General features: G+C 27.4%; 3 protein-coding genes and 1 long non-coding RNA gene across 5 annotated transcripts; 3 read left to right on the top strand and 1 right to left on the bottom strand.

Annotated features, from left to right (window-relative positions):
• Positions 1-1,517: 1,517 nt before the first annotated feature.
• LOC148233033 (uncharacterized) lies at positions 1,518-3,453 on the top strand. The gene is made up of 3 exons (XR_015810452.1): positions 1,518-1,587; positions 1,647-3,312; positions 3,374-3,453. It is a non-coding gene; the product is annotated as an uncharacterized LOC148233033 (long non-coding RNA).
• A 2,553-nt stretch (positions 3,454-6,006) lies between these two features.
• LOC148233032 (uncharacterized) lies at positions 6,007-9,176 on the top strand. Its single transcript, XM_088190025.1, has 6 exons — positions 6,007-6,287; positions 7,107-7,278; positions 7,353-8,085; positions 8,152-8,680; positions 8,745-8,850; positions 8,922-9,176. Exons 1-6 carry the CDS (start codon positions 6,188-6,190, stop codon positions 9,142-9,144), a joined length of 1,863 nt encoding a protein of 620 aa, XP_088046151.1. The 5' UTR covers positions 6,007-6,187; the 3' UTR covers positions 9,145-9,176.
• A 2,024-nt stretch (positions 9,177-11,200) lies between these two features.
• On the top strand, positions 11,201-13,770 carry TfIIA-S (general transcription factor IIA subunit 2). Of its 2 annotated transcripts, none has more exons than XM_088189100.1 (4): positions 11,201-11,363; positions 11,566-11,693; positions 12,852-12,958; positions 13,280-13,770. In XM_088189100.1, exons 1-4 carry the CDS (start codon positions 11,292-11,294, stop codon positions 13,306-13,308), a joined length of 336 nt encoding a protein of 111 aa, XP_088045226.1. In that variant the 5' UTR covers positions 11,201-11,291; the 3' UTR covers positions 13,309-13,770. The 2 variants fall into 2 exon arrangements, with proteins under 2 accessions (XP_088045226.1, XP_088045227.1); XM_088189101.1 differs by having other exon boundaries at positions 12,852-12,971.
• A 33-nt stretch (positions 13,771-13,803) lies between these two features.
• Positions 13,804-14,772, bottom strand: LOC148233030 (general odorant-binding protein 83a-like). The gene is made up of 6 exons (XM_088189098.1): positions 14,635-14,772; positions 14,501-14,576; positions 14,388-14,440; positions 14,292-14,327; positions 14,036-14,215; positions 13,804-13,970 (listed from the first exon to the last, which is right to left on the bottom strand). Exons 1-6 carry the CDS (start codon positions 14,704-14,706, stop codon positions 13,953-13,955), a joined length of 435 nt encoding a protein of 144 aa, XP_088045224.1. The 5' UTR covers positions 14,707-14,772; the 3' UTR covers positions 13,804-13,952.
• Positions 14,773-15,416: the final 644 nt, after the last annotated feature.

Raw genomic sequence — 15,416 nt, 5'->3', positions numbered from 1 at the left:
TAATCGTATTTCTGAGAACTGAACAAAGGAATTTGTCTTTTTTAATTGCTCACAGGGGTTTTGAAGAAAGATTGCAGGTCAACTTGTCCAGTTTCGCTTAAGTGACCGTTATGTTCAGTTGCGTGATTTCGGCCTTTATTTGTAGTTATATTTTTTTTATTTAATAATTTATTTTAAATATTATACAAACATTCAAAAAATGCCAAAAAACCGCGAATTAAGTCAATCTAAAAGAGCGTGTATAAGTTCATTGTATTCGTATATTGCATATTATTGATTGAATATATCGTAAATTATTTAACATATTAATTATTCACGACGTGCTATCCAAAATGCTTTAAAACGGTTCAAAGAATTTGATTCTTACAAATTAAACCTAAAAACTGAAAAAAACGAAATAAGATTGAATGTTGGTTCTTGAGTCCCTCAAAAATCGTCGAAAAATGTCTTCAAAGGTGACTGCTGAAGTTTATGCAATATTTCCACGGACGGTGAGTAAGTAGCTCAACAATGTGAAACTCTAGAGGTAGTAAAACCTGACACAAACTGTGGCTTTCAGAAATAAATAAAACTCAAAGGTTAGAGAGGGCCCGAAAACACCAAGATTGGACATCTGAAGACTAGGCGAAAGTTATTTGATCCGTTGAAATCAACTTTATGATAAAATTGGTTATTATAAAAAAAAAAATATTTTTTAAATAATCATACTTAATAATTACCATAAAAATTTATGGTTTCAAATGAAGGTAATTTTTAAAAATAAATCTCAATTAATAGCCTTTTTATTATTTATTCATAAATACTAGGTGACCTTTAAAGTTTAAAATAATATTATAAATACCAATTTTTCTTGAATTATATAAGGGTCTGAAATTACTATCTTTGCCAAAAATTATATAGTATTAAAAGTTTAATAAATATTGATTTGGTTTTTAGGTCATATTTTTATGTACATATATATTTAATACATATAAAAATTGTTAATTATTTTTTTTATATGACAACCATCGAATTCCCGGATCGAATGCACGAATGCTTTAAAAATATCTGTTTGTATATTTTTCCAAGTAAGTTTATATTAAATATTTCAAATTCTTACAAAAATACACATTTTTTTTTCTTACCAAAATATATACAATAAAATAATTTTATGTGACATCTAATTAAAAATATTTGTATTATTTTTCTTTCAGTAATTATATTTTCCTTTTAAGTATTTTTATTTGTAATTTTTTTACATACAAAATATTTATTAAACAGCAAGACATTTTATGAACAAAAAATTAACATTTTTTCTATTTATTTTTTTCCAAAATTGAAATAGTTTAATTAACCCGTCTATTGTGTAATAAATATTTATTAATATGTACTTAAATATATCTATACTTAGCTTTTATGATTAAAAAATATGAAATTTTTCTACTGTCGATTAATATCGACTCTTAATAAGTCTTATCTATAAAAATATTTCACTTTATTAAAAAGAAAATCATAGTCTTTTATCAGTTCACTATCGACTAACTTCCATGTTACTTGTGTTCTACGATAAAACTTGTTTGTTTATAATAAGTTGCAATGAGCTTAATCGTAAGTTTTTTAAATTATAATCAGCAAGCTAATGTATGATAATTGTGATATTCTTATAGATCAAATTGGGAGTTTTACTGGCAATCTTGGTTGATAATGGCAACTGTCAAATATTCGATCAATGTCCTTACGGAACATTCTACCAAAACGGAGTTTGTCTACCAAATTCAGTTAGCTACAAATGCCCACCTGATATGATTTATAAAGATGGATTGTGTCAATATAAGACGGGAACGATGTGTCCTTCAGGGGCGACTTATATCAACGGAGTTTGTATTAAACAAAACGCTCCTTCTTGCAATGGAAATTTACAACAATGCACCAGTTCGACTAACTGCCAGGCGAATAACCAAAACCGTTGCCCACACAAAGAAATATGTCCGGCAAACTATGTTCTATTTCAAGGAAGTTGCGTATCGAGCAGCATAGCTAATTGTCCTTTTGGAACTCGACTTCAATCCGGACATTGTATCAAAGAATCGATTTGTCCTCCGAATAGCCATCTAGAAAACAACGTTTGTGTGCAAGACAGTGTTGTACCCGTGATGGACTTGAGCTGCCCGTATGGTAGCCATTTGGAAGGGATGGAATGCGTTTTGGACCCAAACGTAGTATGCCCAGTAGGAATGACGTTTAAAAATAAGACTTGCTCTAAAGCATGTGCCGATAACTCTTTCCTGGTTGGTGGGACTTGCGCTCAATGTCCAGCGAACTCTGAATACTCCAATGGGCAATGCGTCCAATGCAAAATAGGGATGATACTCAACAATGCGCGCTGTTCTTGCCCTCCTTCAGAAGCTCTACTTAATGGAAAATGCGTTACTGTCAATGTGGAGAAATGTTTAGAAAAAGAAATGTATTTAGATGGAAAATGTGTTTTGAGGTACTGCTACGCCAATCAATGCTGCAATACAAGTCACTGCAATAATTGCTTTGAGACTTGCAACCAAATTATCATCACAACTCATGAACTATCCTCATGTCATCAAGACTGCATCAATAATATATTACCAACAATTCCAGCTACTCCGGCAAAGATCAAGCAAAATGTAACTCTACCAAATTTAAGTAAAAGCAAGAAACCACCAATCATTGTTAACATAACAAACATCGCAAACAGTACCGACCAACAAAACGTGCTAACAACGCGCAACTCGAGCAATTTTAACAATATCAATTTAGAAACAAATACAAGTTCACTGAACAGTCAACCGAAGAAATCAAAAAAATCAGAACCCTGCTGCATGATAACTGACCCTAGAAAGTGTACCAATGTTGATGGAAATGCAGTATGTTACCATAGAAAACATCATGTATGCGGTTCTGAGTGCAACAATAAAAAAACGCACTTTCACGTGCCTGCTTCAGAAGTTCACAAAAATATAAAAACCGAATTTATACCATTTATGCCTCAGCCACAAAAAGCTATACCACAACCTTTCTTATATCCTCAACCAGCACAACAACCAATAATTATGCCGCAGCAAATGCCACAATTTATGCAACAAATGTATGTGCCGCAAACTATTCCAAAACAAACTACATTTAGACAACAATACTATCAACCGTCATTTTCATATCCTCAACGTACACTCTACAACCCACAATCTATGGGATCTTCGTTCTACATGCCAAACCAAGGATTTGCTGCCCCAGAATTACAATATCAACAATACCCTTACATGCAAAACTATCAGCAGTACCAACAAGACATTACCCCTTACGGTAAATAAATAAAATCAATCTTAACTTCATTACTAACAACTAATGATTTATTTATTTTTAGATTGCTTATCGTGTGCTACGGTGGAATGCAGAAACTTGTGTCATGCACGTGGCTTTAAAACTAATTACCTTTAATCTCATATCAAGTATTTTTTATATAAACAAAAAACTATTAAAAAATGATGTAATTGATTTTTAAGATAATAAATGTGTATTATCCATAAACTCTAAGTGCGTATAATTGATATGTGTAAAGCAAACATAAACCGATCTATCTTCAGCAAACAAACGTTTTTGATGGTTTTAATTCTATTAGGCGCCAATGCGATAAAATTTCTAATCAAATTTTAACGTCTATAACCAAACTTTTGTTGACTTTACTTATCATACTATAAGGTTCAATTATTGCATAATGTTTCATGATAAGATAAAAGTATTGTATTTATAAAAATAAATATGACATAATAATAACCATATTAAAGTTTTATTAAAAAAATATTTAAAATTACGTTTCCTTGTTAATTATAGCATTTTTTAATTAATTTGTCTTATTTTTTATCGTTCCCAGTGACTACAAGCCTGTTTATGTTATCGCTTCGCTCCGCTATACATATTATATATATAATACATACATCTTAGAAACATACTAGGTGTTTAGAATTTTAGGAGCAGACTCAATTAGGTGTCCTTTTTATAAGCATAATTGTATTCCTCAAACATCAAAGAGTATCACAATAAAAATTAAATTATATAACACATCCTGAAGATCTTACAAAAATAATAAATAATTAAAACAGGGTATCTTAACCATTTTTCTGTGAGCCCATATGTTAGTCAAATGAAAACAACTTTCACTACTCAAAATAATATATTTTTTAAGCATATAATGCAAAGGCTTCTCAAGCTGTGATATAGTATTTTGCAAGAAAATATCCAAATCATGTTGGACATCTAAACCATTTCGAGTGCTAAATATACCGATTTGCAGAGAAACGTCGTTGCAAACAGAATTAAAACTTCCATAGCTCGTTTCACAATACGAAAATAAACTACTCTCATGGAACACCATAATAAGTTTTTGAGTTAATTTTCAGTAGTTCTATATTTAGCTTTTTGTCCTAAGATCAACGAGTTCCTTCTTAACTAGGACAGCATCTTTGACACAGTATCAGAAAAATACGGATTATGGATTATTTTTCGAAAAATACGGATCTTTTCAAGATAGATATAACCTTACAATGAGTTATTTAATGTTTCCAAGTGTTCGCAGACATCTCTTTTTAAAATTATGCCATAATTTAAATTTTAACTCTATATTGATCAAACGCTACCTCAAACATTGAAAAGTTTGCAAGAATGTTAGCTTTTCTAAATATATTCTTCCAGATTTGTTATCTTGCCAAATAGTTTTAAATAATTCCGTTGCATCTTTTTCTGTTGCAGACGAAGGGGTGTGACTTTGCAGCCATATATACACCTGGGAAGATGATAACAGTTTATTTATTATGTACAATTTACCACAGTATCAAAGTAGTGTCGTATGCGGCTTTTGGAAGTCAGATTCTTCGCTGGTGTGTTGGTGGAGTAGCTGGGATTGACGTCGTGACGTCGTGTTCTTGTGGTACTTTCTGGATGATCCGTTAATGTTTCTCGTATCGATCAGCTCCTGCCTGTGTGAGTCTCCACAAGACTGCCTCTGTGTCTCTTCAGAGTCTGTTTCCGTGTCTTTTTAGTATCACTTGGTCACATATTTTATATTAACAACTCTGTCGAATTGCAGATGACGCTGTTTGCGATCCAATTGCATCGCTTCTTGTACACACCCCCAAAACGCGTTTACGTTTAATATTTTATCGTGCTGTTAAAATAATATATTATATACATATGTATTCATATAACATGTTAACTACATTTAACGTTTTTTTAGATTAGGTTTTTGTAAAATAATTCGACAAATATGTTTTTTTTATTTGTCGGTCTGTCAAATAGTTAGAATGTAAAAGTCGTGGGCCACGATTATTTTTAGTTTTTTATTTACCGGGCCCGAAAGTGCCGCTCAAGTCGATCCTTAAAATTTCCTCCCCCCCCCCCATACGTTTTTTGCAGGGTCATAAAATCAGCGTTTCTTAAAATAATAAATTGGTTATTGTTAAGCTCTTGTTATTCATAAATTTATATATGTTTTAGTGCATTCAGGGTTAAGAACCACACTAGACGATCCAATTGCGAATATGCCGCCCCCAAGCAAGTGCCGCCCGGGGCGGCCCACCCCTCCCTCCCCCCCACAGCTACACCACTGTACGTACTTATATGTGCTACTTACATATTTTTCGAGAAACTCATTAATCCCTCAAATTTTTGAAGTAAGCTTCAATAAAATAGCTTTCTGAAGTAAGCTTCGATAAAATATAAACTTTTATTGCTAATAAAAGTTTATCAGCAATATCAGCATTTTTATTTATTTATCTATTTGATACAAAATAAAATTAGTATATTTTTTTATAATTTTTAAAGGGCGGAGAAGAGGGCATATTGTTTTTTATTGTTATTTAAAAGAAAATTTGTTTTATTTGTTCGGTAATAACAGTTTTTGCCAAACATGTATTATTTTAATAAATTTTACCATTTAGAGATGTACTAAATATTAATTTTGATAAATTGTGTGCAATGACAGCTGTGTGCATTGCAATTGTTGTTATGGCCAAAACATATTTGTACGGAAAGTAATGCCAAACTAAAGTGAGGTTAGGTTAGGTTTAGTGCGGGGTCTAATTTACATTTATTTTGTGAAAATATGAATGTATTATGATATTTTTAAAATATTTATCATAAAGTAAAACTTCGTTTTTTATCTCTAACCTGTAATATTTTGACAATGTCTTATATTGCGATTAATAGAATGAATTTAGTTGCAAATTTAAGAAGAGCATTTTATATTCGCCAAAACTATTTTTCATCACTTGTGGGTACTGGAGGTAAGGAAATTAGCAATTATATTTAATTGCATTGTTATGTAATGTAAAATGTATGTGTTTATAATATACTTATCATCGGTTTAAAAGACTAAACAATATTAAATCACGAATTCTCTAAAACGGTATGTTCACCATGGGGATCATTTTCTGAGCTCATAAATTCTGCAGTGCACTATCACCCAACCTAATCGTCATTTCAATAAAAAGCTCCGCTGTCATTGTCATTCCTTGTTATAACGTTTTAATATTAATATCCATTTTTATTTCACAATACTATGACAATTTTTTACATCAAGCTACTTGAATAATCCCCTTAAAATTTGTCAGTAGCTTATAAGGCAGTTGTACCAATACAACATAGTAAAATTTTAAGATTTATTAACACCATCTCAACTCAAAAATTTAAGTTTTTATATGAAACAACTAGAAATTATCAATATTTTCGTGTTGAATTGTTGAATAGAGAAATCGCTAGTTAGCATTTATAATAGTCTGTGCTGCCAGCCATTTCTCGTCGTCATCACATTACAGTCGCGTTACATCGCGTATAGTCGTCGCGTTACAGTTGTATCTGTCATCGTGTCATCGAAAGCGTCGTTTCTTCTTTGTTAGAGATAATTCAATATTACATATTTTTATCGAACGAGAACCAATGCAATTATTTTCTTGGGTTTGTAAATGAAAGGATTCAGCTACAAAAAAATTATGAACCATCTCAAAGAAAAATAGAATGTTAATGTTTAATTATCATTTCAATTTTATAATGCTTTTTCTGGAAATTTATTAATTTTGTTTTGTGGTGGTTTTCTATATTTTCAGATTTATCTAAAGCCGATGAAAATAAAAACGAAGAGGAATTATTTCAACAAATAAAAAATGTTAACTCACCAAAAGACTTATTCCATATTATCTCAAGTCAAGGAAAGGTGTTCAATCAAAGGCATATAATGGGCACACTGAAGATCTTGTTCGAAATATCAAAAAATAATACGTAACTGTTTTTATATTAATTTAAGTATATATTATTCATATGATATGTATAATTAATATAAATTCTATTTTTAGGGACTATGTAAAAAGCGGAAATATTATTGTCCACCCATCTTTTGAAAATTTTTGCTTAATTTTGAAAAAACAGAGTAGAACATTTCATCCCAATGATATCATAGAAGCAATAAAAACATTGAGTGCTTTGGGCGTAAAAGGAGATACTGTAATATTTCAGTATCTCTTACAACTAATTAGACAAACACTAAATCTTTTGAACATGCAGGAAGCAATGTTTTTACATTTTCTGTTGAATAAATGCGAAAGTTCCCCACTGTTGGATTCTTTAAAATTGGCCATGCCACTTGTATTCCAAATAAAGTTTGCAAGCGAAATTGATACTCATGATGTACCGCAATTAACAGAAATGCTATTTTATGTGACGAAAAATAAATTGCCTGAAAACTACAGCAACTCGATAATGACTTGCTTGTTATTGAATTCTAAAAACATTGACTTCAAAGCGGGAAAGAGCATTTATCACTCTTTGTGTTTCTTGAAACAAAATTGGGATGATACTAGTAATCCTTTCAAAAAATTGTTTCTACTTTGCTCAAATATTTTAGCTACAAATATCAATCAACTCGATTATCAGGACCTAATTCGAATATTGAACTTTCAACGAGAATGCATAATAAATCATAACTTTGCGTACAATGAAAAATTTGCAAATGCAATTGCTAAATATGCAATTGATAATAATCTTGATTTTAAAGGATGTATTCAAATTGCGAGACAACTCAATCGAATAGTAAGTATAATAAAATATAACCTAACACAAATAATAAAAAAAATAATAATTAAATTACAATTACAGGCTCATAACCATTTCGAACTAATTGATTACATGAGCGATATGATTGATAAAAATAACAACTTGATAACAAAATCAGTGGTTGGTGTTAGTTTTATTTACATAAACTCATTATCAAACTGTTTTTATAAACCAAAATCCTGGGATTCAATAAGTCAGTTAATTCGCCAAAGCTTTTTGAACAATTTTCATAGATATGACTTTCCGTGGATAAGGTTTGCTATTAATTTAGCTTCTTTGGGTGTATATGATGATACATTATTGGAGTATATTTTTCAAGAAGATTGCCTCAATCATATAATAAGACATGACAATTTATTAGACCATAGTCAACTGCTGACTATATTCTTAGCTGTGAAAACTTTTCACCCTTCGTACGCTGGAACATTACCTGCACAATCTTGGATTGAAAATTGTATTAAAATTACCAGCTCAAGAGAAGCAGATCCTAAAATGAACGCTTTGCTTGAAGTAAAACTTGGACCGAAATGTGTGGCAAAGAATGTTCAAATGCCGAATGGGTTATGCGTTGGTAAGCTACAATTTTTTGCTCAGTACTTACAAAATATATTTAATACTAAATGATTATTTTGTAGACTTTGTGATCAATTTTGAAAATGAACATCCTACACCCTTCCCTGACCATTTCAAACAGGGAACTGTTCATTTTGATGAATTAAATATAAAAGATGTAAATAATACGTAAGTTATTCATCACAGTTACATTTTATATTTAATTATTTTTATATATATCAATATTTTTCATTTTATAGCGTTTTAATAATGAACTTTCACAAAGGATGTTACTCAATGAATCTTAACCGAATCCGTGGCTCATGTAAGCTTATAATAGACATTATGGAAGAAAAGGGATACAACGTTATTCCTTTATCATTGCACGATTGGAACAATTTAAAAGATCTTGAAAAAACTCCATATATAATGAGAGAAATAAATACAATAACATCAGTTGACAAACAGTATTTAGAAATGTAATGTTCAATTTTAATATAGTAGTTTATATTAAATTGTTGTTTCATTTTTCCTTCAATTTTTAAATAACAAAAACCTTACAGTTCTCCAGACCTAAAGTTCATAGTTAAACCTTCTTAACTTTATTTCTCTATGTATTAAAGTGTTTGTACATTTAAACGAAATACGTTTTTATTATATGTATTTTCTAAATAATATGTTTAATGATGATTAATAACACCACGAAAATTTTGTATTGCTTGCTGCAAATATAAAATGGTTTGGTGATTATTTCGGAAACGAAAATTCCCATCATAGTGTCTGTTTATATCACAGATATAAATATGCTTTTACTTGAAGAATATCATGTTTTATATTTATAACATCTAAGGAACTACACATATGTATATACATATGAGTCCGCGAGTAAAAATTCACCTAGGACGATCTAGGTGAATTTTTTTGCTGCAATAATGGTTTTAATTAATTTTGCTGTAACCAAACTTCTTCAGCTAAATAACCGACTGCTTCACAATCATTGTAACGCGATCGTCGTGAAAGATAATATCCCCAAATATCAAAGGAAAAACTCACTTTTCGGCCTCGGAGCCCGTCAACGTGAACTCAAAATTTGAAGATTTTATTACGAATATTGTTTCATGATTGTTTATCTAGTTTAATCAATGTATTCTTATAATCCTTACACACATGTATATATTTCATTTTCATAATTATAACATACCTAGTTAATTTGTAATTCTATTATTTATATTCAGTCAAATCGAACAATGCACATGCCAAAATAATGAAAAAATTTTTCGTGTAGCAAAATTATTTACAACTGTTGTCACTTTACTGTCGACCATGTTGTTTTATATTTGAATGCTTCTTTTTCATTGGTCAACAACAAAAGCATACATTAGCGGAGGCTCGAAAATCATCGTGCCAACTCTATTTTCATTTTATTAACCCTTTGCACTCGTCTTTTTTTTTGTTGGTGTAGTGCCAGCTCGTATTTAATTTCAGTTTTTTCTTAAGCTCAATTTTTGGAAGTAAAAATTAAATAAAACATGTTTTGATTAATCTTTTTACAAAATAAAATTAATGCAGCGAAGGTATGATAGTTTGTCAGTATTTTAGTTGAAAAACAATAAATTTAATATCAAAAATATATTATAATTTAAATTCTTCAATAGGAAAATAACTTTTTTTATTGTACTTTTTTAAATAATTTGTAAAACGTTAACCATGAAACTTAGATAAGAATAATTTATTGAAATGTGTTTAAGAAGAATTGTACTTACTATTCACAAAAAATAAATGACATAATATAAAAAATATACTGTTAGATAAATAAAACATATAATAACCATATAAATCTGCGGAATCCTTAATAATTACTATGAAGAAGTATGCGCTACATGGCGTTTTAAAACATAAATAATACGAAAAATTGTCATGCACCTTACAATAAATAAAACACAAACAATATGCACATTAGCACATATGTTTTAAGCTAAAGGATACATTTTGACGATTTGAATAATGATTTTTAAAAGAAAACACTTTTGACGCTAAGGTGCCGATAATGAGATTCCGAATAAAGTAATGTGAAGGTCCATATATGAAGGAGAATGTAGATTAGGAAATACGGTTCTAGAACACAAACCCCCTGGACATATACCCCCGTACAAATAGCCTCCCGTGCAAATAAGCCCCTTACTGGCGGTGATATACATTCTCTCTCGATCGATCGCGTGTTAAGTAACGAGTGAGAATGAGAGATAAGAGCATGCTGACCACATGCTATTATATCTCATTCACTCTCATCTCGAAAAATACCAAAAATATAAAGTGGGCAATAACCATTAACTACTTTATAATATTTAAAAATATGTGTTTGTTATTACCACATATATGATCAAAATTATATGCAATATCCAATGAAAAATATTTTTGATTTAATAGCATTATTTTAAATTATGGTAAATTATAATTCATAATGTTTAATTTTTTAAATAACCAGTATTGGTGAATCTTTTGCTAATAAATAATTATTTAATATATTTTCATTAATGGCAACATCGTTGTTTTGCCTAATTGCGTACGTTTCACTCGTCTGTGGCATACCGAATAATTATTTGGTTAAACGTTCAATTTTTGACAATAAAATGTCTTATCAACTATATAGAAACACTACTATTGGTAATACGTTACAAGAGAGCTTGGATGAACTCATTCAGGTGAGAAATAAATCAATTGTTTCCTTAAAATATCACCGTTTAGTATGAAAACTTTATACAGTATAGAAAAAAAACACTTGATTTACATATAGATATAATAAAAGTGTAAAACGTATAGAATGCTCATCTAATTTAATATTAAATTTTGAGGTTATGTTCATATGACTGACAGACGATTTTTATGTCATAAATTATTTTTCAGTATGGTCAAATAACTCCTGCGCTGGCTATAAAAGTACTTTTACAGTTCGACAAATCTATCAATCAAGCTTTGTCAACTAAAGTAAAATCTAGGCTTTCGTTCAAAGCTGGAAAATTAAACACCTATAGGTAAATATAATATTTTTTTAACGTCGGCTTGGAAGAAGGCAGTTCCAGCACATATTTATATTTTTTAAGCAATTATTGCTTTATCTGTTAAATTAATTCACTTATGCTATGCTTTTGCCCATACAATTGTCACAAAGTTCACAATAATACTTTTTTGTGATAAAAAATTCAATATTGAATGATACTTGAAGACATTCAAAGACGTTTTCAAATGTTCTGTATACATATATATATATATATATATATATATATATATATATATATATATATATATATATATATATATATATATATATATATATATATATATATATATATATATATATATATATATATATATATATATATATATATATATATATATATATATATATATATATATATATATATATATATATATATATATATATATATATATATATATATATATATATATATATATATATATATATATATATATATATATATATATATATATATATATATATATATATATATATATATATATATATATATATATATATATATATATATATATATATATATATATATATATATATATATATATATATATATATATATATATATATATATATATATATATATATATATATATATATATATATATATATATATATATATATATATATATATATATATATATATATATATATATATATATATATATATATATATATATATATATATATATATATATATATATATATATATATATATATATATATATATATATATATATATATATATATATATATATATATATATATATATATATATATATATATATATATATATATATATATATATATATATATATATATATATATATATATATATATATATATATATATATATATATATATATATATATATATATATATATATATATATACATATATATATACATATATATATACATATATATATACATATATATATACATATACATATACATATACATATACATATACATATACATATACATATACATATACATATACATATATATATATATATATATATATATATTATAACTTGCAACTCTTATATTGATCATTTATAGTTACTTTGTGACGGTCTTCCAAATCGACGATGTGTGTAATATTATTGTCTGATTTTAATTGCTATTGTTTTAAGGTTCTGTGATAATGTGTGGACATTCATGTTGAACGATGTTGAATTCCGTGAAGTACAGGAAGTCGCAAGGGTCGGCAAAGTGAAGATTGTTGCTTGCGACGGAAAGAGTGAGTTGAACTGGTGCTGTATATCGTTTCCAATTTATATTTTTGGAATGGTTTTTCTACAGCATTTTACTTTAATTAAATATTTTATTATACTAATTTATACACTAACAATATTTTATTTGACAATTGTATTTATATTGTAATTATTAATGTGATTGTTGTAAAAGTTTTAAATGACACGATTTATAAACTTGAAAAAAACATTAATTGCATTTTAAGTGATGATTTTGCATGATATTGAGATAAATGTTATAATATTTTTATTTATATGAAAGATATGCTTACTTATTGCTTTCTAATATTTTTTTTATTTTTTTCCAGATGTTGAAGACAATAATACAAAGCGATGAAACCTTAATTTTTTTTATAATATATTCTATCGGAATTGGTGACTTCTTATTCTCATTCCAATGATATGATTATTCGAAAGATTATTTAAATGTTATAAATTTAGATCTCAATATTTATTATCAAAAGTATTTGTATACGATGAAACCAGCGATCTTCATGTATCTATATTAACGCACGTAAAAAATATTTTTTAATTAAAAGTGTTATTTTAATAAAATTTTAATATGAAAATAAGTAAGAAAATAAAAATGCTTTTATACTATTAAAAAATAAACATTACGAAAAATTTATGTTCCACTAAGTGGAAAAAATTAGGACGAATATATGTTACAGCTTATATATCTATTTATTGAGGTTTCATCATTTTTATTTTTATTTTGTTATTTATTTTATGTTGATATCATCAAAGATATTTATATTTCATTTTAACTAATAGAAAATATATATATATAAGTATTCAATTTAAGTATTTTATTTCACTTCTAATCTAAAATAAATAAAATATTAAAATTGTACCACATTATTTACTTGTGTATGATCATACAATTATTAAATACAAATATATTAAATCATTATAACAAAATATATAACATAAACATAGTAGATTGAAGAGTAAGGCCACACGTTGAATGATTCCGGTCATTTAAATCAAGAAGTAATGCTTTAAGAATAAACTTGTTAATATACGTTTAAGTTATATCAAAGAATAATAAGATATTTGATTACCTCTGGGTCGGATTTTTGCCAGCATTTATGTAAATCGAAGGAAACTTGACACAAATCTTGCCCATCTTCGCCGGTAAAGTGTACGCAGTCCTTTCCCATACGGTAAGCGATTTCTTTCATTGTGTCTGGTAGCGTTTCATACATTTTGTCATAGTGAATTTTACCACTTTCAGCATCCATCTTTGAAAATTATTTATTTGAGTAAAAAATTAAATTGAAGATGTAATAAAATTTAATTTTAGTGAAATAAACTTACAACATCAAATTCCAAAAACATGCATTTCATATAGCACTAAAAATACATAAATTTAATAAAAATTATGATAAATTTTAAGATAGTGTCAAATCTTACCTTTAAGTCATGATTATCTACTAAAATTCCATCGTTGAATTGTTTCACAAGATCTATGGAATAAATTATTAGTCAATTTTATAAAAATTACAAATATACAATTTTATATTTACCTTTATCAACATTTGTCATTGTTTCACATTTTTTAACTACTGGTAATAATATATCTATAAATTCTTGAGATACCCACTATAAAGAAAAATACGTATTTTATATAAAATATGTATACATAAAAATTTTTTTTTACATTATCTGAAACTGATGATTTTATAGCACAACACACCAACAACAAAACAAACGGAATTTTCAAACTATACATTTTTAATGTTTTTATTATGAAAATAGTATGATTTAGACCCAAATAGTAACTAATAGAAAAAAAATGTTCAACTCTTTTATATACTAAGTTAAGACTGATTCATGTATGTAATTATTGGTAACCCTTTATTGTACGACTCAAAATATATTTATAAAAATATTGCTAGATTTTTTTTTATTTAGTGAAACCAATGTTTTCATAAAATTAGTACTTTTGTTATATGTTTAATGATTATATGTTAATTTATCTTAACTCTATTTTGAAACATTGTTTTAAAATAGAGTTAAACGAATCCCTTCATCATACAATAATAAACTCTACATTAAAATCGAAACCCAATATGCTTAAAATAAAAATATTACTTACGTACATTTATGGTTAACCGTTCAACTTTTATGAAAGCAATTACTTACAATTTGTAACCGTGACTGACATTCTAACAAGATCATTGATTACTATTTACTGCTGATTGATTGGATGATTGCTATATAAGACTTCATAAGTTGAGATATTCATTTTTAATGCGATTTTATAAAATAGGTAATAACTAGCGAAGATAATTGATTTTTGATCTTATTATCTCTTTCATAAATATTCATAAGAGTAAAGAGATAAATTTGGTAAAACCCGGATAACTCGGATAAAAATTATGCAAAAAAATATATCATTTTCTGATATAAAAATAACATGTTCTTTGATTGTTGCCATTT

The sequence above is a fragment of the Plectrocnemia conspersa genome, unplaced genomic scaffold, assembly GCF_051122295.1.
Source record: "Plectrocnemia conspersa isolate PC_06_02 unplaced genomic scaffold, ASM5112229v1 ptg000008l, whole genome shotgun sequence".
Classification (NCBI taxonomy): Eukaryota; Metazoa; Arthropoda; class Insecta; order Trichoptera; family Polycentropodidae; genus Plectrocnemia; species Plectrocnemia conspersa.
The sequence above is the reverse complement of the archived record's forward strand: the minus strand, read 5'-3'. Positions and strand labels throughout refer to the sequence as shown.